The sequence below is a fragment of the Syngnathus leptorhynchus genome, chromosome 6 (genome assembly GCF_054491065.1).
Source record: "Syngnathus leptorhynchus isolate UIUO chromosome 6, UIUO_Slep, whole genome shotgun sequence".
Classification (NCBI taxonomy): domain Eukaryota; kingdom Metazoa; phylum Chordata; class Actinopteri; order Syngnathiformes; family Syngnathidae; genus Syngnathus; species Syngnathus leptorhynchus.
The window spans coordinates 2,821,497-2,844,781 of record NC_141200.1 but is presented as its reverse complement, the minus strand read 5'-3'; the positions used below and the strand labels follow the sequence as shown (position 1 = coordinate 2,844,781).

General features: G+C 43.7%; 1 protein-coding gene and 1 long non-coding RNA gene across 2 annotated transcripts; one reads left to right on the top strand and one right to left on the bottom strand.

The window, feature by feature from the left end:
• Positions 1-1,145: 1,145 nt before the first annotated feature.
• On the bottom strand, positions 1,146-23,072 carry iqsec3b (IQ motif and Sec7 domain ArfGEF 3b). The gene is made up of 15 exons (XM_085914222.1): positions 22,516-23,072; positions 18,219-18,293; positions 14,440-14,560; positions 13,399-13,794; positions 11,913-12,619; positions 10,903-11,064; positions 8,713-8,835; positions 5,931-6,097; positions 4,961-5,100; positions 4,728-4,859; positions 4,520-4,619; positions 4,052-4,210; positions 3,789-3,881; positions 2,910-2,956; positions 1,146-2,021 (listed from the first exon to the last, which is right to left on the bottom strand). The coding sequence occupies exons 1-15, from the start codon at positions 23,070-23,072 to the stop codon at positions 1,602-1,604; spliced, it is 3,399 nt and encodes a 1,132-aa protein (XP_085770348.1). The 3' UTR covers positions 1,146-1,601.
• Positions 14,861-20,854, top strand: LOC147055308 (uncharacterized). Its single transcript, XR_015066403.1, has 3 exons — positions 14,861-15,014; positions 19,455-19,502; positions 20,704-20,854. It is a non-coding gene; the product is annotated as an uncharacterized LOC147055308 (long non-coding RNA).
• Positions 23,073-23,285: the final 213 nt, after the last annotated feature.

The following is a 23,285-nucleotide window of genomic DNA, read 5'->3' as shown; positions in this document are numbered from 1 at the left end:
CAAGAAAAAAAATCTTAATTTCATTAGAATTAAGTGGTATTATTGCAAAACTGAAGTCATAATATTGTGTGGGAAAAAAGTTGTAATACTACGAAAGGTCATTATTTTCGAAGTCATAAAGAAAATGCTGTCACATCATGTAAGTAGTATTGCAAGAACGAGTCAATTATTTACCACAGAAAGTCCTTATTTTATGAGAACGTTCACTATTGTCACTATTCATAAAATTTGCTTTTTCTTTAAAAAAAAAAAAGTGGCTGTTAGGACTTCATTTTTTGTAACACTCCAACTTTTCCTCAACCGTTTTTCTAGTTTCCAATATTTCCGATTTGGCCCGAACACTGCTTGTTAACTCAACATGAAAACTGTACTTAGTTTTTGTGACCTGACCTGTTCTCACAAAGATGTATGACAAAAATTGTCCACAAGGAGAGGAAACGTCTTTGTACTGTTCCTTTTTGTGCGCATCTGCGTGTTTTTCTGCCGTGAAGACGTCATTAGTTGTTTCAAAGAACAACTGCAGCCATAAGCAGCTTTCTTCTTTTTCTGCAGTAGATAACAACAAAATAATCGCAGCTCCGAGAAGTGAGATTTATTGTGCTGAGATTCGAGTCCTTTTTCCTTTTCTTTTTTATCGTCCAGTTTTTCAAATCACAACCTTGGTTTTCTCGCAGGGGTGGGCAAAGTAAAGCCCGTGGGCCACAAACAAGTGGCCAGTTAAAATGTATTTATTGTATGATTAATATAGAATTTTTGAATTGATTTATTGAAAATAATTTTAAAAAACTAAACAAAAAATACAATACACAATGCAGATAAATACAAACAAAACAAAAAATGTAAACATTTTATTTAATTACATAATAGGTTTAAAAAAGTAATAGTTAGAATAAACTGCATAAATTTTATTTAATTGAATAAATATAACAGATTAAAATTTGATGATTTTTAGATTACATATTTAGAATTCCTAAAAATAGTTTATTAATAATAAATATAAGAATTTTTTTTTAATGCAAAAATATAAGCTATAAATATTTTTTTACTCAATTAAATATATTAATTAGTTCAAATGAAATGAATCTTATGTATAGTTTATGTTTTTAATAATACATTTTTATTACATAAAACATCAATATGACTAAAATTGAATCATTAAATAATTGCTCCATCAATTATATTTAAATAAGTATTAACTAAATATTTGACCTAAAATACAAATATTACTAAAAAGTCCAAATGTAGTGGTTCCTTGGTTTCAACATTTGATCTAAACATTTGACTTCTTTTTGTTGTTGTTGTACCTCAACTGCGAATGAGCTGGTCCATCTCATTTTCAAAATCAAATGTGGCCCTTGAGCACATACGTTTGCACACCCCTGCTTAATCTTGGCGCTTTTGGGGGGCTGCCACCTGAGCACAAACAGTCCAAATATGTTTTGAAGATGGTAAAACCGGGGACCGATATCCTCCGCCAGCACTTCAATTGTCTTTACAAAATGGCATCCCGACAACTCCAGCTTTTGGACCATAGTGGGGGGGCGGCAGGGCAGGAGGGTCATAGTGGCTGTGTGTTTTGTGCAGGGTAGTGGGGGGGTTGCTCAGACAATACTGCGGGAGCCGCTGGAGTTACGTCTACGAGTGAGCGGCATAGTGTGGTGCAGTGGCATGGGCGAGTCCGGCGGGCAGAACTGGTGCGGGTGGTTGTATGGAGGCGGGGGCGGCGGCAGTGGGGGTTGGGGCCCGTCACCTTGGACGTGAACGGGCGTGGACATGGCCGAGCGCAGGAGCTGATGGGCGGCCGGCCCCTGGCTGAGGAAAGCCTCCATGCGACCCCGCCCGCTCTGGTCCACAACGATGACCTTAACGATCTGCTGACACTGGATCAGCGTCTCCGGGCGGAGCTCCCCGGCCGGGGCGGGGCCCAGCAAGGCGGGCGGGGCGGTCAGGGCCAGGGGGGGCGTCTGCTCAACGCTGGGCGGGCTCAGTTGGTAGGTCTGCAGCCTGTTGTGAATTGACACCTAGTTTAGGAACAGCCAGAGAACGCACGGGGAGTTACCAGCCTGAACGCAGCCTTACGCAGCCCTCTGGTGTGACACGCACGGGGGCATGCAGGCATGCACGGAGGTGGCGTGCAGTCAGCGCGTGCGACACACACACACACACACGCTTTCTCACCGTTACCAACATAGTATATGTATACTATGTATATATATCTATTTCTTATATTATAAAATTCAGGCTGATGAATCATTTGGGCGCCCGATTCATTAGTCAGCCCCGAAACGTCAATTTAAGCCAATATTGTTTAATATACTGAAGCTAAGAATACTTTTAGAGGGGAACTTTTTAGAGTTCTCACTACCTGGAAAGAGTTGAGAGGAGTGGGTGGGGTGGGGTTGTTTTGCGGGCAGGTGAGGGGGGGTGGGGGGTAGAAAATCGAGCGTATAAAGTGACACCGAGGGCGTGGTGCCTCCCTAACACACTGACTGACATGTCTCGAAAAGGATTGGCTGAGGCAGGAAAAAGACACACGGTGAAAAGAGCAACAAACGCACACACAGGCTGGCTTATGTTTTCCTCGTCAAGGCTTAGCAACAGCTGATGAATGGATTTCATTTTTTTTTTCTCCGGAGCGAGAGTGGCGGCTGATCCACTCGAAGGCCTCCGGGCCGCCTTTGTATCTTTGGTGAAGAACCTCTGGCAGAGCTTTTCACTTTTTTTTTTGTATTATTATTATTGTTAAAGCATGACTTATTGAGTCACACACACACACACACACACACACACACACACACACACACACACACACACACACACACACGCCGTGTACATTCAGAGAAGCAGTCCCACGGAGATGAACAAGCACACACTTACCTGAGGGAGACAAGAGTAGTTTTGGCACTCACCTCCACAGCGTTGTTGTTGCCGCTTTTATCGTACACGTCCTGTTGACCTGCCGGAGCACAGGAGAAATCAACAGGCGTGCATGAAAATATCAAGAGCCGATACCTCCGCCAAGGCTTCATTCAGTATTTGTGCCAGTCAATGAACGGGGCCAAGTCTACGACTAGCGAAGCACTCTGCGGCGCTCCAAACTTGAACCCTTTTGTACGTTATTATTAATTCATACATTGTTCGTGCCCTCGCTGTAGCGCATTTTTTGAGCTGGATTTTTGGGCTACCTCGTCATATTGGTGTAGTGGTTAGTTCAATTGTGACAGCCGACTGAATTCAGATTTATTGAGGCATCTAACAGGTTAATAAATAGGAGAAAAGTGAAAGAAAAACAAATCTCCATGGCAGAGGTTTTGTTCCGACACTTGAAAGTTGCATTTGTTTGTATGATTTGTGAGCGTGTTGCAGATATTATGCGTAACCTTGACAGCTAATAGCTACAAATACCGCCGACGTGCACAGTAATTAAATTAAAATATTCCCATCTTTCTGGGCTTCTAATCAGCACTAAGTAGGGAAGCTGCCGTTTTGAGGGACCGTTTTTGCTTCAGCAGTTTGGGGGTTTAAAAAAATATGCTTATTTGCGATTCTCTAGTAAGCGAGATAAGGAGATTTACCACGACATGTGTTAGGGCTTAACTTTTTTTTTTATTTAAACACAAGATTGACCTCTCTGTAAATGCATAGCAACTTTTAGCCTGTGGATACAAATTCGATTTTTTGTTTTTTTAAGAAGTTCAATACAACTTCAACAAATAGTCAATGAAGAATCTGTGAGTCACATGACAACGTAAACTATAGAAAATGATTGAATGGATTTTAGTCTGCACCTGAGGGCGATCCATGTCCCGTGTGTGCATCCACTTGGCCGCCATTTGTGTGTATGCTGTGAGGCTGGATGCCCTGTTGCCTCTCCAGTTCCCCTTAAAAATACAAGAAAACAAAAGTAGTAAAGTAACTCCTACTTTGATGCTGTACGTAAGTAAATTTGACTAGTATACGTGCTTTGAGTATTGAATTTTATCTGTACTTTTTACTATTAGTCGAGCGAAGGAGCTAAAAAAAATAAAAATAAACAAGTATATGTACTTACACTGAATGTGTATGTGCTCCATCTCGTTGACTTCGGAAATGGCCTCTCGTAGCTCCTCGGCAAATTTCCGCAACTCCTCGCCGCTTGGCGAGCAAAAGCTGACCAGTTGCTTCTTCTCGGAGGTAAACGGGCTCAGCATGGTGACGCCATGGGCGTAGTCTGATGTCGAGAGAAAAACAAAAGACGTGTGTATGCATTCAGGATCCTGTACGCCTTGACCATGTTTGAAATGAGACAGGAAGTCAGCCATTTTGATTTGAAGTGGCCATTTTGTGCAAACTCCTTCTTTTGGTAGCTTTAACCCGTCGGTATGGGAAGATTTTACCTCATGTCGGCTCAGTCCATTTTGGATCTAGCGTTGGGTTAGCTATCGACCCAGTTTTTAAGAATGCAAGCCGAGGCATCACTGTGTTTATAGCTTACATCATGCAGGAGCATCTGATATGCGCAAGTGTGAATTTATAGTACATTCATTGCTGAAGAGATGAAATTGCATTCCCAGGAGACCCATCGCTTTGCAGAAGGTGTAAGAAGCCGAGCTTTTCTTCTTGGGGCATAGCTTCAGGATCTGGAGACGTACCCAAAAATGTTTGATATGTAAGAAAACCTGCTCGACTGAATAAAACAACTTGGAAGCCAAATGCTGATAGGCACACATGTTTTGGAGCGTGCTCACCAGGAGCAGGTCGTTGAAGAGGAAGACCTCTCGCTGGAGCTGTGACAATTTCTGTTTATGAGGTTTATTGGCATCTGGAACCTCAAACAGACGACAGCAGCACACCAGACGTCTGTGAGGTACGGCCAAGATCTGCGCAGGGACAGTGAAAGAGATAAGTTTGGGTATTTCGCTAGGTCGTCACTTCTGGGTCGCTTCGGGAAGTCGGATTTTTTTTTTTTTCCAAGGCTTACAGTCTTCAGACCGAGGATGGACTGCTCCACGCGGCTCACATAGGTAACATGGTCCTCATTGGATCGTAGCTCTCTTTGTTGGATTCTTTCGTAAATGCCAGCCACCATCTCTCTGGGGATATCTGCTCCGTCGTCCACACCTGAAAAAGCAGCCGTGCCCCCCAAAAAAATATAGATGAGCATGGCTGACTGTGAACAATATTGCTTGAAAGGCCAAAACAAAGACCCTTTAAAAAAAAAAAAAAATTATTTTCCATCAACTGGGAACTCATGAGATTGTGAGAGCTTGAGCTATGAGGAGGGGGAAAATAAGTGTCTGACCAAATTGTTTTGTTTACTGGTTGATAAACAGTGGACTGTCTCACCAAAAAATACAGAGGTGATTCTTTAGCTTGGGAGCTAACTCATGCTAGCTAGCCTAAACAAATCAGGACTGACAGATAGACAGAGAGACAGATAGATGGATGAGACTGTTAAATGGGTGTCCCCGCAGTGCCTGAAATGCAGGCCAGTCACGGCCACACTATGCGGGATGGCCGCACTTAATCACGACGTTCTCTTCGCCCCGTTTCCATGACAATGAACTAACTGCCCGGAAGCCGCTGTTGACTGAAGGAAAAAAAAGTGTCGTTGAGCAAAGGTAAATAGAAGTCAAAGTGCTGCCGGGCCAAGCGGAGGTGATGGGATGCATTTGGAAATACCAGCTCGTATCGTTAAATCGCAATGAGCCGGAATTAATTGGCACGGTCTTTGGGGCAGAACTCGAGGAGATGAGGATAAATCAGACATGGAACACCAGGAGAGCGAGGAGAGGTGTTGGCTCAAAGTGCTGACTTACGGGCCGTAGAAACATCTGTTGTTAATTTTGAACACGGCTAGGTCCCACTTATAAGAGGGTGTGCGCACTTATGCAACCACATTATTTCAGTTGTATAGCAGAGCATGTATTTGCGGTGTACGTGACCGTCACCTCTGAGGTTGCGTATGAAGTCGTCGAGGCCCATCTTGCGCTGCGGTTTGATGTTAGGCGAGTACATGTCAGTGTTGAGGAGGACCACAGCGAAGGCCAAGATGAAGATGGTGTCGGGGTTGTGGAACTGCTGCACCACATCGGGATTACACATGCAGTAGCGCTGGCTGAGTGCACATCAAAAAAAATATATATTTCAGTAAAAGATCTGCATTTTTCATTTATTCGTCCGACATTGGTATAAAATGCTCCAAAATTCTTTGCTATTCAGCCGATTCCCACCTACGGGCTTCCGCCGCCTCTAAAACCTCTAAAACCCTTTTTTTTTGTGGTTCCTGAAGCGCAATCGAATTTAATGAAGCGGCCTCCTGACTTCATGGCTTGTGACTTTATTATGATTATGACACACATTTTGACTCTGTTCTGATTTTAAGATATGGATATTGTGAGCTGGTTAGGATATGAGGAAGGGCAGCAATATCGGCATCTGAGAGCGTGTGCTTGCTTTCAAAAGACCCATGAAGATAATTAAAAGGGGCATCATATTTTTTTATCGACGCATACAGTATTCAAAATATAGATATCAAGGCAAGGAGGAAGGTTGTGGTCAATGGCGTCTGATCATCAGTCGCGGTTGCCATTAAAAAAAGGCCGCATTTGACAGCGCAAAGCGGTTTGCGCCATGGGTGAAGTAACACTCCTCTCGTCACGTTGGCTGGCACGAGCATGATGAGATGTTGCACTTTGTCTGCTCCGTCGCTGCCCGCAGGCTTCGAAATGTCTCGCTCGCGCCTCCCTAACTCCTTGACTGTCACTTGCGCTTCCACGCTGGTGCATTCTGGGAGTCGGAGAGGTTTTTAGCACAGAGATATGGACATTGGAGGATTGTATTTGGGACAAGATTGCACCATTTAATACTTTGAAAAAAAAAAAAAAATGTATGGTTACATGATGTTTGTTTTGTACGATACTGCCAGCGAGCAAATGTCCCGACTCATTTACTTGACGTAATATGCGGGAAATTTTCATAGGGAGAAGGCAACCTTGCATGTTTATACGCCTCTGTGTGAATAAACAGCAACAACGTGCGTGTACGTCATCCTCGGCCGGCCATCTTATGTCAGCAGTCTGTTTCGACGGCGCCCTGGCATCTTCACAAAACATGAAGGTTCGCACGCCAGCTGGCACAAAGAATCCTTCGCCACCGTGGCAGCGCAACACACGCGGATGACATAACAAGTGTTACGTAACATCCCGATAAGATCCGTTCACTTGTGACCTATACTCCCAAAGTGTGGTCGGCCATCGCCGCTGACAGATGTGGAATGACTCTGCGACGTGTGATGAAGCGTTCTTATCGGCCTTCCATAGAAGCGTGAAATGATGATTTGCTTTTCCTTCCATAGCCTTTCATCTGTAAAGGGCACGGATAATACACAGGCTAGGCTAACGCATTAGCAAAGTCATCATTAAAGTCAATATTATACATGCTAATCTTAATCAACTGGCACTCCAGAGTATATTTCGAAACGACTGTTGTCGTAAAGGATGCTTTTGTTGTGATTTCAAAAGGAAGACCTCATCTCTTAGCACAAAAGACACACGCAGCATATGATATTGACTGTGGCACATCTATAACAGCAAATCACAGCAGCAATTTTTCTCAAATTTGTCCCCGTGAGCAATGTGTGGACGCTTCAAGGGCAACGCCGCAGAGATAATGTCATTGCTTTTTACCTACAAACTCGGGAGCGCTACAAAAAAAGCAGGATGCAAACTACACTTAGTCTCTTGAAGAGAAAATATGATCCAAAAGTGACTTTCAAAAATTGCTTCTTCCTGCCCGCCCATCATGTGTGAATTCATAAATGAAAGAAAAGCTTTTTGTGAGCTGCCTTGTTACCAAAATGTATTTGTGAGAGAGTTATTCAGAAATGTGACGGACAAATTGACATCATGCTCGGCAGCTAGCCTCGTCTAAATTATGCCGTTTATAAACCAAAGCAGGACTCGCCATCCATCCGTTAGGATTAGGGGTCAGGGGTATGGCATTAGCTTGCATTAGCTTGTATTAGCTTAGTAATGCTGACCCCTTCTCTGCCTTTTCTTCTATCCCCATCCATTATGCTAAATCTGTTGAAGTGGATTGGGCTAAATTCTTCTTTATACTGAGAAAAAAATATATTTTCCTCAAAATCCGCAACATATCGTCTGAAACGCAATCACACAGAACAGATCCAAACCTAAAAAACAATGTGTCGCCAGGAGGTTGTTGTGAAGTCGAGAGCGTCTATTTTTGTACACTCGCTGATCTGCATCGGAGTTTTTTGTGTGTGTGTGTGTGTGTGTGTGTGTGTGTGTGTGTGTGTGTGTGTGTGTGTGTGTGTGTGTGTGTGTGTGTGTGTGTGTGTGTGTGTGTGTGTGTGTGTGTGTGTAATTGTCGAGTTCATCCGCGGTTGCAGGCAATCAGTATAATTTGTTAATGATACCAAAGCTTTGCTCTCATCACAACCTGTCACCAGCAGCTCTCACAAGCACTTAAAGCCTGTTAAAGCGTCTCTCTGGATGTGGATGTCTGATAGCCCCAAGGCTACATGACATCAAAGATACTCTTGCAAGTTTTTTTTTTTTTATTTTTTTTTTTTTTTTTTGGGACTTAATGCTGAATAATGGAAGCACCGGTCGCTGGCAGCAGTACAAAAAAAAAAAAAAAACAAGGTGCCCTTTTTGGTCGTGAGCACCTGCTACAAAATATTCATCTTGAATGTTCCAAGCTTCTCACCTGAAGGCCTCAATGAGTCGCTCCACCTTCTGCGCCTCGCCTTGCACTCGCACGTGAGCCTGGAACTTTCTCAGGGCCTCGTCCAGCTCCATGCCAGAGAAATCCATTTCGTCCACCACGCAGCTGCCAGCATCCACATAGAAGAGAAGGGGGGGGAGAAAAAAACAATTTAGCAACGTAGTAGGGGCAGCGTGGCCACTTGGGTCCAAGCGAATGCTCACACACACACACACACACACACACACACACACGCTGATGGCAAAACCTTCCTCTTACAGTCATGCTTCCATTACTGAAGCGCTGACCTGGAAGACACACTCACGCACACACAAATAGAAAAAGGAATATGATGACAGCGGGAGATAAGAGATATGAGAGTCACATAATGACATTCAAAGGAGTACATGAAAGGCTTACAATGTGCCAATGGCAGCAACACATACATAAATACGTGTGCGTGTGGTGAGGGTTGGGGGGGCAGTGACCTATTTCCATAGTTTCTCCAACAACCTCAGCAAAAAAAAAAAAAAAAAAAAGCCAGTCCCTCCGTGTTCTCCGGATGAGGATGCTTAGAAAAACATGAGCATTTTGAATGAAAGAGTGTTGCATTTATTTATGTATGCCGGCTAGCACTTGGCGGTCCAGTACAATGACAGAAAAAAAAAGTGTCGACAAAGAATAAAGCTGCACCGAATGATGTTACATTTATAGAAATCAAGTTGTGTCTTGGTCAATTGGGCTAATATTTGCACACTTGTGATGTGTACGTACGCTCAATATGAAGTACGTTGGAGAATCTCAACATTTGAGTGAAATGAAGTCTCAAAGGCACTAGATAGAAATATATGATATGTGTATTTATTTTGTGGTTTCAATTATCGTTCCAGGTGGCCTTAACACGCAAGGGGAGATGATATTTAGTTGTCTGATCTTTGCAGCTTCCACTGTGAAAGGATTTCTTTTCCGATTTTTTTTTTTTGCACAGTTTTGCAGTAATGCAGCAGACAAGTCACAGCTCTTACTTAACCTTGAAAAACCTTTGACAAAAAAGCTCTTAAGATCCAAAGTAACACCTCCTCCTCTTTTTATGACTCTCTGCAATATGACAACTCCAAACTTCCAAAGTTGCTTTATTATATGATTTTATTTTTTTGGTGGGTCAAAATAGAGCAGCTTTAAAAACGTGTCAGTGAGTCCTGAAGGTGCTCGAAACAGATTTAAATCCGAAGATCAAAGTAGCGGAGCGGGCGCTAATGTGACTCTCGGGCGTAAAGTAGCTCACTACCTGGCAATATCTCACTCGGAATGCTTTAGCGTCTGTGCTTATTATTTGCTGCTAGCCAGAATATCAGCGTAGCTGTCGATGCCCAAGTCAATAAAAGTGGGAAGTGCTAAACCTGCAAAAGGTTTTGTATAATTCATGGCTCTGGCCCAGCATCATAACATCAGCGTGAATGATGTCGCTGATAAAATGTTGAAAGGAAAGGTCGTTGTTGAATGATGGGAAATGTAGGCATTGTTTCCACATGCTAACTCAGCAAAAAAAAAAGAAAGTGTGTTTTTCACGGCAACACTGAATAACAAAAACGAGCACCTCCGTTTTTTGAAGGGGAAAAAAAAGTTTTTATGAGCTCAAAGTCATTTGATAAAAACAGGAGGAGTTTTTCCGAGAGGAAAGTTTTATTATGAAAAAAAAAACTGTACAAGAAATTATGGTAAGTGACAAAAAAAAGAGGCCTTTTCTTTTTCATCCCAAAAAAATAAGTTAACAGATAACCGGGAAAGACTGAATAAAATAAAAATAAAAAGCTTTTGTAACAAAATTCATGACGAAATATTCTTTATCTGTCTTTGAATAGGCTTTAGTTTGTTGCTATCCTTTTTCCTTTTTTTTTCTGCTTCTGATCTTTTTCAATTCCCACTGAAACATTTGAAAGATGGCAAAGGTTCAATTGCTTGAAAAGAAAGCCATCTAATGGCCTAGAAAGATTCTAGAAAGCAACTGTGAATTATTTATATTGAATCTAAAGTTGTCTCCGTTGGGGGAACCAGACAAACGTAAGCAACTCCAATATTCTATTTAAAGCTACATGTCCAAATATTGGACATTGTCAGCAAGAAAAAAAAATCAATAAAGACATGATCCATACATCAATTGGTCCATTTAGTGAAAAAAGGATGGCGACTCACTCAAGAACGTCTCTGTTGAACTGCAGCTTGCTGTTGCCCAGAAACTCTCCAATCATCTGCCTGCTCAGGCCTTTCCTCTGCAGCAGAAAGTGAGCCACGCCGATAGCCGTGTCGGGCACAAAGCCACGCGTGATCAGGAAGTGAATGCCTTTCTCCGGGTTCCTGTCACCGCAACGGAAACACGGGGTTATGGTGACATCATCAAAACTATTGATATAACTTGATAACTTTATTTGTCTATCATTTTTTTTATGATATATTTATAGAATTGTATTATTTTTGATAATACCGAAAACAATTAAAAACTTTTTTTTTTACTAAAAGTAACAAATTCATAAAATATAGTCAAAAAAAACAGTAAAAATAAATAAATACATTTGTGTCATAAGAAACTATACAAATAAAAAGAAGAACAATGGAAATACATATTGCGCTCTCAAAAATGTATTGGACTCTTGCTGTTCTTAGTTAACATTTATGAAATATTAACAACCCATTTGAAGCCGTTTCATAACACTTCATAAGAATATAATGTCGGCGCTCTTTCGCAAGTGCTCGACGATTCAAAAGGATACTTGTGCTGTGTGTATGTGTGTACGTACGTGTGTGTGTGTATGTGTGTGTGTGTGTGTGTGTGTGTGTGTATGTGTGTACGTGTGTGTGTGTGTGAGAGAGAGAAAAGAAACTGCTTCTGAAATAAAGAAAAATTCAAGTGCGTTCATGCTCAAAGCTGTTAGCTGACGACTCGTCCGGGTCAGAGCTGCTGCCAGCCAAGCGCGCTCCTTAATCAACTTTAATTTGCAATAACTAATAGTAATGATAAGAAGTAAAGGCCAGTGGTGCTCTCCCTCTATTTATGGCTGCTTTCACATTGTGCATGCTCCTTTTTTTTATACCTCCTCCATCGCCTCGATGCCTTTGGCTTTATTTTCTTGTCGGTAGTGGGGCCCCTCCCGCCAAAAAAAAAAAAAAAAAAAACTCCCAAGGCAAAAAGTGTACTTTGCACTCACACGTTGAAGAGGTTTAATCCAATGCGATAGAGCCGTTTACGATGCGTGTCGGTGGAGAGGGTGGGCGAACGGCAGGCCGTCGGATCCTGGCATCGATCCCTGGGCAGGGAGACCACCAGAGCCTGCAGGGCATCGGGTCCGCCGCCCGTCGCCAGCTGCTGCGGGTGGGTGTAGTGGTACTGCTGGTACTGGGTGTAAATCTGAGCGGGCTGCTGGTCGGACTGGGCCGAGGTGACGATGGCGGCGGAGGTAGACGTGGAGGTAGACCCGGTTTTGTCCGAGATGCCGTCGCCGTGCGGGGCGCCCCCCGGGAGGGGCACGGCCGATCCCCTCCGCGACCCCGGGTCCAAATTCTCCAGCTCCTCGCTGGGAGGAGGCGCCGGGAACTCGGGCTCTTCGCCGGACTCGCCTCCCATGAACCCCATCCCGCTCAGCGAGGTCTTCCTGCTACCCGCCTCGCCGCCGGCGTTGCCCAGCGAGGTGGTGGTCGTGGTGGTGGTAGCGGACGAGATGGTGTAGGAACTATTGCTGTCGATGTGGACGGTGACGTCCCGGAAGGCCATGAGTAGAGAGCTGGCGCTGCGGGGGAGGCTCTCGGCGGCCGCACACAGGGCCCCGGGGTCCATGAGGAGGCCTTGGCCCTCCGAACCTTCGGATACGCTCCAACCGCGGAGGGCCTCATCTATCGACTGGGCAAGCGAGTGAAGCTGAAAGAAGAAAAATTCGTCACCGAGGAGTAGCGGTAAGCACGACTGCCTCACAATCAGAAGATTTGTCTTGGAATCTCGGGAGGAACGTCCTCAAAAACATTTTTTTTTCTTGACATCGATTGCCTCGTTAAAATCATTGTGGGAAAATCACTATGGTTATTTGAAGCCTCTTAGATGTGAACGTGAGCGTTAGCCCAAAGACAAAACGAGCTTTTAAAAATGGATGGATTTTTTTTTTTTTTTTTGGGGCACCTTGACACATTAGGATACTCTGCACATTTTAAAAGGAGCACTTACTTTAGTGTCTAATAATGATAAAGTACAATGGAGCGAAATGAAGGACGTAAATGGTCTCCTATTGGAGCAGGTTAGCTAATGATCTGCATTTTCTGAGACCGATGGGTCCAAATGAGTAACCACGCTGTCTTATTAGATCATCTGGTAAAACTGTTGAAACAAGATATATATTGTGGATATCCAGATGTCTGCTGGGAGCTGCTCCAGCTCACCATAATGAGGACAAGCAACCTTGAAGATGTGGAATGCAAAGTTGTTTGTCTTGATGTGCCTTGTGATTGGCTGGCATGGATCCACTGCTTTCTCTTGCCAAAAAAAAAAAACGAAGTTGGCAAAAGCTCCAGGTCATATGTGACCTTAATGAGGACATCTACATTGTCCATCAGTTCGAATGTGACTTTGTTTGTTGACTGGCGACCAGCCCGAGGCGGACCCCCGGAGAAGGAGGATTTGAATTTCTGGTATTCAAACAGACTCACTTGTTCGGAGAAGCAGTCCTCGAGTTGCGAGAGCGAGGGTCCGGGGCTTTGAGAGGGCGGCGCTCCCGAGGTTGGAGGGGCGGCCGCTGCCGATGCGGGAGACGGGGGTAGAGAGGTGGAGCGACACGGCGGCGGAGGAGGAGTCTTAGAACGAAGCGGGATCTGCCCCCCTCCCGGATGGAGAGAGTAACTGTGTCTCTGGGTGCTATTGCGGGCCCGTCCCGAGGGGCTGGGTTGGCGAAGGGAGATCCGGCGCGGTAGCTTGCTCTCCGAGAGCGAGTTGCGGATCTTTTGGAAATTTTTGCTGAGCTGGTACTGACGGAAGGCGGTCTGGATGCGGCGGGCGGCCCGTCTGGCGATGAGGTGGCCTCCGTACTTTTGTTCCAGGTCTTCTATCTGGAGAAAGGACGATGTTTGGGTTGGATCTCGTTACTAGGCGTGCCTAATGAATTGTCCCCTCCCCAAAAAAAGTTACACTGCCAAACTTTTCAGCAAAAAAAGACAAATCAGAGCGATAGAGAAAAGGAGGACAACCGACGCACACCATGAGAACACCCCGCAAAAATGCACACACACACACACAAAGGCCGTTATTAGCTGTTACCATGGCAACCTAGCATCTTTCATGCTCCTGTCGCTGTGGATGTTGAGATACTGGTGTTCACTTTTTTTTTTGTCGCTCTCTCTTTCATGTCAACAGAGACAGAAATAGATCTGAATGGGGTTCTTTTGCAGCACGCAATGTCATTCTCACCCCCCCCCCCCCCCCCCATTCTCACTTTCAACCCCCCCCCATGCTCAAAGACAAATGTCGCTCCGTCTCTCTCCCGCCAAGGGCGAAAAACACACCCCGATATGAGAGCCCGTGAGGGACATAATTCAAGATTACTGGACCCCCTCGTTATTGACAGGGGATAGAAACCGGGCCGGCCTGTAAATGGCAAAAAAAACTTTGCGTATCATTGATTGAACACATTTCAATTCAACGTGTGAGAGCATTTCGGTAATCCCGAATTACATTGTGCCCGGAGAAGGGCGTACCTGTTTGTTTTTGTTTTCCAGGGAGATCTCATAGTCACTGGGCCCCTCCCGCTTGGATGTGGTGCCGTCCGCGTCCCGTCCTCCCGAGGACGAGCCGTCCTCTAGGCTCAGCAACCGGCCGCTGTCGTGGGAATAAGAGCCGATAGTCATCAGCGCTCGCCTCCGTCCGTGACCTTCACAACACATCTGTGGAGTGTGTGTGTGTGTGGGGGGGGGGGGGGTAGCAGCAGGTGGGAAATGACTGCAGTCGCCGGGGGCCATAGCAGGACACAATTTCATCACAGTTTGGAGCAGAAATTCATTTAAATCTTCTCTCAAGCCTTTGTCATGATATTGTAATCATAATAAATGTGTTAAATTATGTACAGTCCTATTATGTATTATGATCTATTTCATCTAGATTTTGGCCGGAGGAAAAAAATAAAATAAAATCTGGACTGACGATTCTAATCTTTTGCACAGGGCATCGTTTCGTTGAATGGGAAGCACAGTGGATTGCGGTTGCCGCATTCGCCTCGCGATGCAAGGTTCCGAGTTCAAGTCTCAGCTCTAACTTTCCCCTGAGGAGTTTGCAGGTTTGGGCACCAGGATATCACTAGTATTGTATCATTCGCCATGTTTACGTCACTTTACCTAATAAATATCTGGATAGCATACTTTACAAACTTCAAAATAATCAATTGGAATAAAATATAATAATGTAAAATAATATGGAAACAAATCTATGGTGGCATCTCGTGCTGCGGTGTCAATTATAACAAGAGAACATCTGCATGCGCTTACGAGACACAGTGAGACAATGGCCTCAAAGTCAAACATGACTTGCATAAAAAGTAGTGATAACTTAATCCGCTTCTGCAGATATCTCACAAATAATCATCTGTAATAGAGCTGAGGGCATGAGGGAAATTCAAAATATATACTATTGTAAATAGTCTAATTTCTTGCCGCTTTGATGTGGTTTATAGTGACTGTCTTCAATAATTCCCCCGTCCTTCGTTTTATTTCATTCAAGGGACAAATATTCCTCTTTTACACGACATCACGACTACCAAAGGGGAAAATGAGGTCAGAGCGATTCCAAAATTGATTTGTGTATATATTAGAGTCATGTTACATTTTTATTTTTATCTTAAAAATATTTTGACATTAGCCAGTCTGTATTTCTACTTTGGGCTAATGCTAATTTCTGCATCCAACAACATTGCGATTCTGTTTAGCTTTTAAACTTTGTCACAATCATGTTCCGTTATCGTTTATCCATCACTTGAAAATGTTGGATCTTCACCCAGTCTATCCGGTGAGTCGTGGGTGGAGAAATACAGTTGAATTTTGTGGATTAGCAAAACCAAAAATTCAAAACAGGCCGCCTCCTGACACAATTTGGGGAATATACACAATTCCCCCCCAAAATGAACTCGGTTGTGTAATTTCACACTCGATGGTCGGGCACGTACTCCAGAGATCCACCAATTTTTATCCAAGTGATTCAAATGGCAATTTTCCATAATATGTCTCCTGTGAGCTTTGAGCATCATTTGACAAATAATGTATTGTGATTTCCCGCCTCCTTGTCCTCGAAACACTTCTTTCACTCAGGAGTGTATTCACAAGTGTAAACACACAAAACGATGAAAGCAGAGTGAAGGCTGAACAACAGCAAGCGTGTGAAAAATCCAATTGGAAACACATACGCCAAGTTCCTCTCGTTATTGTTGTTATCACGCCAATAAGGCTCTCACAAATAAGGCCACAAGAGAAGTTAGGTTCAGTCGCAAATAGAACGCTTGTGTAAAGAGAAAGCCGGAGCCGAATTGGAATACATTAGTACATGAGAATACATTAGAGGCTTTAAAAGGCAAGAGTTGAGCAATTTATGCATCTGGACTGCAAAAAGCTTGGGTAATGCTCTGTGAGACACCCACTACTCAAAGACTCTCGCTGGATTTGGGACATGAGGCACAAGTGCACATCTGTCAAAAAATATGATTTTATTATTTCAAAAATAAAATCTGAATAATCAGCCCATTAATACTGTGTCAACCAATGTATTATAAAGAATAAAATGCAACGTTTTATCAAAATAATAAGGTCATTTGAATTAAATTCTCAATTTTATGTGATTAATATGAATGAAAATAATCATTTTGATTATTAAAAGAATTTGAATTATTAGAATTATTTATATTAATATTATTATTATTATTATTATTATTATTATTATTATTATTATTATATTAATAAAATTATTAATATAATTATTATTAATAAGGTCATTTGAATTAAATTCTCAATTTTGTGATTAATATGAATGAAAATAATCATTTTGATTATTATTAATGATCAATGACACTTCAAAATAGTATACTAATATTGCTGATTAAATCTGACATGTTTAATACAAACACTTTTTTTAAATACATCATCCATACATTTACACTTCATTTTTAGAATATTATTTAACCATTAAAAAAAAAATCGAATGTATCCCTTGAGGACAAATGTTTGCCCTCTCCTGCTCAAATTGTATTCGTTAATGAGAAATATAATAATACAGTTTTTGCTCATGGCCTTAGAGGAGAGGAGAGGAGAGGGAGGAAGTGTAATTATTTCTCCTCGACTGGACAAGTCACGTTAAACACACAACTGTATCGTGTATCACTCGTCATCGCGGCCTCCAAATCATAAACGTCATGAGGATGATTTCATTTTGGATGGAATTACCCCCCCCAAAAAAAAAAAAACGTGCCAAATTTCTCACCGATGTAAGGCAGCAGAATGTAATAAGATCTCCCCATAAGCCCCACAAATTGCATGCTGATCTGATGAGATTGAATGTTGATACAGTGTAAACCACTGAACACGTCGCATGTCGTAGCCAATGTTTACTTGAAATTGCTGCCAAATGTGGGATCGGGAGAAAATTTGACTTCTCAGACCCAGCCACATCAAGATGAAATGTTTTGCTGCCTTTCAAAATGCTCTTTTATTTTAATCCTGATGCAAATTCATTTGAACTTTTCAACTCATTGCGGCAGGTATCCGAAACGGATTGGCTTTTCTACCGACACTCCGTCTAATCATTTCAAATATTAAAGATCGTTTTGAAGATTTTGCTACGATAACTTGGATACGAGAGCTCGTTCAATTATCATTTGCTTCATCCTCATTTTTGAAATGTTGCATATTTTTACTGCCGCCTGTAAATCCAATTTGAAGATAATGAAAATAAAAAACACACACACACAACTCCCCAAATGCCAAGCAGAAGGCAAGATGGCTGGGTTTTTCTCGTCCCCCTCGTTACTATGGCAGTGACGGCCGTTGCGTCATCGGCGAGTTGCTAGGGGCGATTGGGTATTGACAGTATCGGCACTCATTTCCCTCACTGACGTTCAATAACCTTGAGGTCCTGATGGCTATTTGTTACCAAGCGCTTAATGTGGGCTGCATCTGTGACCACAACCGCACACACACACACAAAAACACACAACATAATGTGTGCGGTCAACTGCACACAGAGCAAAATGTCCTTTGGTGTAATCATAAACCTTTGTGTAATGGCCATGATGGCTGCCCCATTACAAACAAGGAGACAATAGACAAGAAGATCATTCAATGATGAAAATGGAGGATGCTGATAACCAAGTAAATAATGAGACTAGCAAGAATTCCAACAAAGGAGAAGAATAAATATTTGTTTACCGTGAGGAGCGGTGGCTATTGGGAATTTGGGGAAAATATATGAATCGAAGGTGAGGAGGCCGTTTTCATCTTACCTGGATGCGCCGATGGTGTCGACTTCAGGATGCTCGGGGGCGGGGCAACAGAATTGATGCAGCACCGTCTCGTTTCTGTCAACCAGAAAGAAAACTTGTTTGTTTTGCCAGCATCTTGCCAAAAAAAAAAAAATCAAATCCATAAAAAGAGACTTTCATTAAACTCCTCGGGATTATTTGGCACTGATCCCTTGGTAAATACCCATATGTGGGTCAATTCCGGGCTGAGACTGCTTACAGTGCATCCAGATGTTGATACCCACGATGCATCCATCAGTCACGGCTGGAATTTAGCCGTGTCCCCGAATCGACGTGACAGATGGTCACTCGCAGCTATTTCCCATCCCATACAACTTAGTACACTTTCATTCATTATTTGACCTATGACCTCTGAGATACAGACATAAATATCTTTGAAGAATTCCTACATTTGCGAGCATTCAATCGATTTGTAAACAGACTTACTATTTTGTCCTTAGATGCTTTCCCGTTACTGCTAGAAAGATCCTCGTAAATACTTTTTGATGGATCGCCACGCCGTACGGTAAAAGTCCGCTTTTTTTTTTCACGTTTGACTGCGCGGCCAAAGCATCTCCTGACTTGCGCTCGGCATCTTCTACGTGACGCAAAGTCACGGTGACAGGCAGTCAGAGTCAACGCCGGGACTCACAGTGACAGTCATAGCTATAAAAAGATTCAACTTCCACATGAAGAAGGGAACTATGCAGGCATGCATCCATTTTCTATTGCGCTTGTTTCTCTTCGAGGTTGAAACGAGGACTGACGTTCACTCATTCGCACTTACAGAGCCGTCAAACTCTGGTCGGCGGGCCAAATTTGGCCCGCGGTGTCATTATATTTGGCCCGCAAAAACCTCGTGTCAGGACTAAAATTGTCTTTTAAAAAATACAGATGTTTCTTGCAATTGTTAGTAGCGTTTTAAAAAAAATTGCACAGTTCTTACTCGTCTCTCATTTCAAAAGTAGTTATTCATCAATTTATTGTGTAGCCTATACTGTATTTAAAATGAAACGTTCATATATTTTTTGGGGGTTGACAGTCATAATAGCCCTCCGAAGGAAATAATGACTACGATGCGGCTCGTGACAAAAAAAAAAAAAAAGTTTGACACCCCTGATTTAGAGAAAACATGTTTTAAGAGCAGCTAAGATTCAAACGCCGAAATTCCATGTACATGCTAAGCATCGCTTGACCGTTTGCTGTGATTTCCCGTAGGAGGAATGAAGCGGAGTTCCGTCACAGATCTCCCACAGAAAAGCTACTGTAAGTATAAAAAAAAAAAAAAAGCTAACGTTGCTCATTAGTGAGGGAATCGTCGTAGAAAAGCGCAGTTTCTGCTCATTTTTTTTGGTGGCTTTATTTAAAGCCGTCGCATACAGACCCTGCTTTTCATTCTATTCTTTTGTACAAGGCATTCCACCTAATGGCCATCCGTACCCAAGGCGGCGTACAAATAGAGCAGGTGAATATTTTAAGGCGACGCGCCTTTTGCTGTCGGCCGGCGTTGCCGTCATGCTAACGCGGCCTTGCTCTTTTGTACCGCTACTTCAAGTGCAGTATGTTCAGTCGTCACCCGCTTGCCGGAAGCCTGGCATGCGACTCGGGCGCTCAGGATTTTGTGCACCTTTCCAGACACCGCGGGATGTCCCTCAATCCTTTGGCAAAGATTATTTGTTCGGGATAGATAAAGGGGAATAGACAGCTCGGCCAAAATGGAATTTTTTTCCCCCCTTTTTCCTGCGTGGTCTTCTTCCTGCACCTGAACCGGTCCGCTCCAAAGTCAGCCCTCAAGCTCCTTCCGAAGGGGGGGGGGGGGGGGCTTCCATCAAAGAGCGTTACTGAGCGTGCATCTTCTATTTCTCGCTCCCCCTCCTGAGAATGGCTGATTACCGTTCGCTCCACGGGCTAAGTGGGCCAGATAGAGAAGGCTCAGCTGGAAAGAGCGGGAGAGAATCCTTTCTCTGAACCTCCTTCCTTCTCTGCAAAACCTCCAGGGTGCATACACGTGAACCGGCAACACTGGCAACAATGCAAAAAATACACAAACACGCAGCCAAAATAAGATTACACACCAGCACACGTGTCGTTTGGATGGAGAAGCGCTGATAGACGCCTGCGCTGAGTATGCTAGGCCAACAGGCCCCTTTATTAGGAACATCTCGCCAAATTATCCATCTATCCATCTATCCATTTATTTGGCTAGCTAATGAGCTAGCTATCTTGTTAGCTAGCTAGCTATTTGTCTATGTCTGTCTATCCGTCCGCCTGTCCATCCATCCATCCATCCATCCATCTATCTAGCTATCTATCTAGCTATCTATCTATCCATCCATTTATTTGGCTAGCTAATTAGCGAGCTATCTTGTTAGCTAGCTAGCTATTTGTCTATGTCTGTCTATCTGTCCTCCTGTCCATTCATCCATCCATCTATCTATCCATTTGCTTTTTTTCAATTTCATTTCAGGTATCATTCAGACAGTTGGGAAGCGAGCTGAGGATTTGCAGCATATCATTCCGTTTTCCGTGGCTCACCAACTGAAGTTGGAGCATTGCAAAATAGTTTTTTTGACTCCCCCACTCGCAGTTCAATGCCACTTTGAGAAGCTTCATGGCCGTCACAAAGCTCCAGTACAATTTATTGTTTTTTCGAAACAGGATGTGTTCTCGCCTATTGCTGCAGAGGAAGACCTGCGACTATCAGCACAGATTAAAAAAAAAAAAGCAACTTCTGAACTCATAGAGAAGTCGTTCGTGCAAAGCAAAAGTTGAGGGTTCATGGGATCTCGACAAAAGCGCTATTCAGCAAAGGCTTCAAAGAGTTACAATATAAAGCGTGACCGATTTCAAGTTGCTGAGCGACGTTAACATCCACTTGAAGTACTGAGCATAAACATAATAGCTATTGACACGAACAGAAAGTACGACCTCGAGAAATGTAGTTACTATTTCAAATGTTAGCCTCTTTGCATATCTTGAAAAATAAGAAGTACAGCTGAACCTTGACATAATAACCTCAAACTCAACAAAGTCTGGATTGAATGGACGGAAAATTGAGTCACTCCAAACGCACCTTTGAACAGCTGTCAAAGTTTGTTGCTTTCAAAATTGCCCCTTAACAATTACAGTGAGAGACATGTTATTGCCGGGTTGTGCCACGGTTGTCAGAGATATACACACTCGACTACAGCATGCTTAACACATGGCGGCCATGTTAGCAGGGGCAACTGTCTTACAAACTTGAAAACTTTTTAAGAAGTTTTAAAAAAAAAAATATTCTGTATGGCACATTTTAGGTCACTAAAAAGTACTGCAATTTAACGGCCAATCAGTTTTGAAGGATGACCCCTTCTGACACCTCACACTACCTTTTTTTTTTTTTTTTTTAAACAGCATCGCAGTCTGTGTCAAATATGACTTTTAACATATGCAACATGCTACTAAAATATATCGTGGGCCCGACCTTTGACAAGTTTGATCTCGAAGCTAAAAAAAAAAAAAGTGTGTTCCGCTCATTAGACCCAGAAGTGGTGCACTATGACGCCAGGGGAGGTGGCGTGGTGGGGGTTCATGTGGTGCACGTGCGTCTCATCTCTTGGAAAACATCACAGGCCCGTTGGATGCCCCATGAGACGTGAAAAAGCCGCACATTCATTAACAGCAGGAACAGCAACGTGGACGCATCACATCACTCACCATGCAGGCTGCCCCCCCCCCCCCCCCCCCCACCCACATACACACGTAAGCATGCGTCACACACATATAGTACACACACTCAGGCATGCACACATATAGTACACAAATGCTCCTACACTAGGCTGCACACACACACACACATGCTCATGCATGCATTACTCACACACACACACATTGCACACACAAATGTGCATTAAACTCTCATGTATTTATTATAAGCACACACACATGCATGCAATACACGTTTATATTACACACGCACACTTGCAGGCCCACAGCTGTTTGTTACGTAATGATCCAGTTTCGCTTTTAAATAATCCACCTCTGTATCTCTCTCTCTCTCTCTCTCTCTGTCCCTCACACACAATTGCGCACACGCATGCGTGCACGCGCGTACACACACACAGTGAGCAACCCAGAATGTACATGCAGGATATTATAATAAATGATCATAATTAAAACAACCTTATTGGTGAACTAAAATGAAAAGGGTAATTTGGGAGCAATGGTACACAGCAATAGAGCGCAGTAGTATTTTTCTAAAGCTTTTCCGGACTATTTTTTTTTCTGTGTATGAACTCACTCGGATGTCTTGGCGAGGGCCAGCGAACGACACAGAGTAGTCGGGGTCATCGGAACCAAGGAACGGCAACCGGTGCAACTCCCGCCGTTCTCCGGCTCACTCTCGACCGGAGAATCGGTGGTCAACTCCGCTGGAACCAGCTGCATGTCTCCCGGGTCCAGAGGCTCCGCGGAAGGAGCCCGGACCACCGCAGCCCCGTCGACTTGTTCCGGTGCGGCCGTTTGCTCCGGCGCGGGGGTTTCCGCGGAGCTCGTCGTGGAGCTTTTGATCTGGGGGTCCTGAGCGAGGTGGAGGTGATGGAGGCAGCCCAGGTCGGGGTGAAGCTGATGATGATGGAGGAGGTGGTGCGGGTACGCGGGGTAAGGATGCTGATGCTGCTGCACGCGGACATCTCGCAGGTGCCTGTTCTCCCCAATGAGCTCATCCACCCGCCGGTCCAACTCCTCGATGCGGGAGCGCTGCGTCTGGATGAGACTTTGCTGGTTCTGCACAATTGTGGTGAGCTCCCGCAGGTACAAGATCGCCTGCACCGGATTATCCAGCAGGCTGGAGCTCATCCTACACGCGAGGCTCGGACAATGGCCAGAAAGAGACAGGCAAAAAAAAAAGGACGCAGAGGAGAGGGGAGGATGTTGAGGGACGAGCGCTCCTTGGTGGTCTTGTTGTTTTTTTTCTTCTTTTGGAAGGATGCAGCGATAGTGCTCGCCTCCACTTGTGCTCCCTCCCTCCTGTCTCCCTCTCTTACTGCGCTGAGAGATGCTGAAGAGAGG

Bases quoted from the DNA above. Each gene is read 5' to 3' on its own strand.
- iqsec3b (XM_085914222.1), bottom strand. From the start codon at position 23,072: ATGAGCTCCAGCCTGCTGGATAATCCGGTGCAGGCGATCTTGTACCTG. The intron at 4,860-4,960 runs GTAAGCCTTGGA...GTCCCTGCGCAG, and splicing joins CCATCCTCGGTCTGAAGACT to ATCTTGGCCGTACCTCACAG. The intron at 3,882-4,051 runs GTAAGTACATAT...TGTATTTTTAAG, and splicing joins GGAGCACATACACATTCAGT to GGGAACTGGAGAGGCAACAG.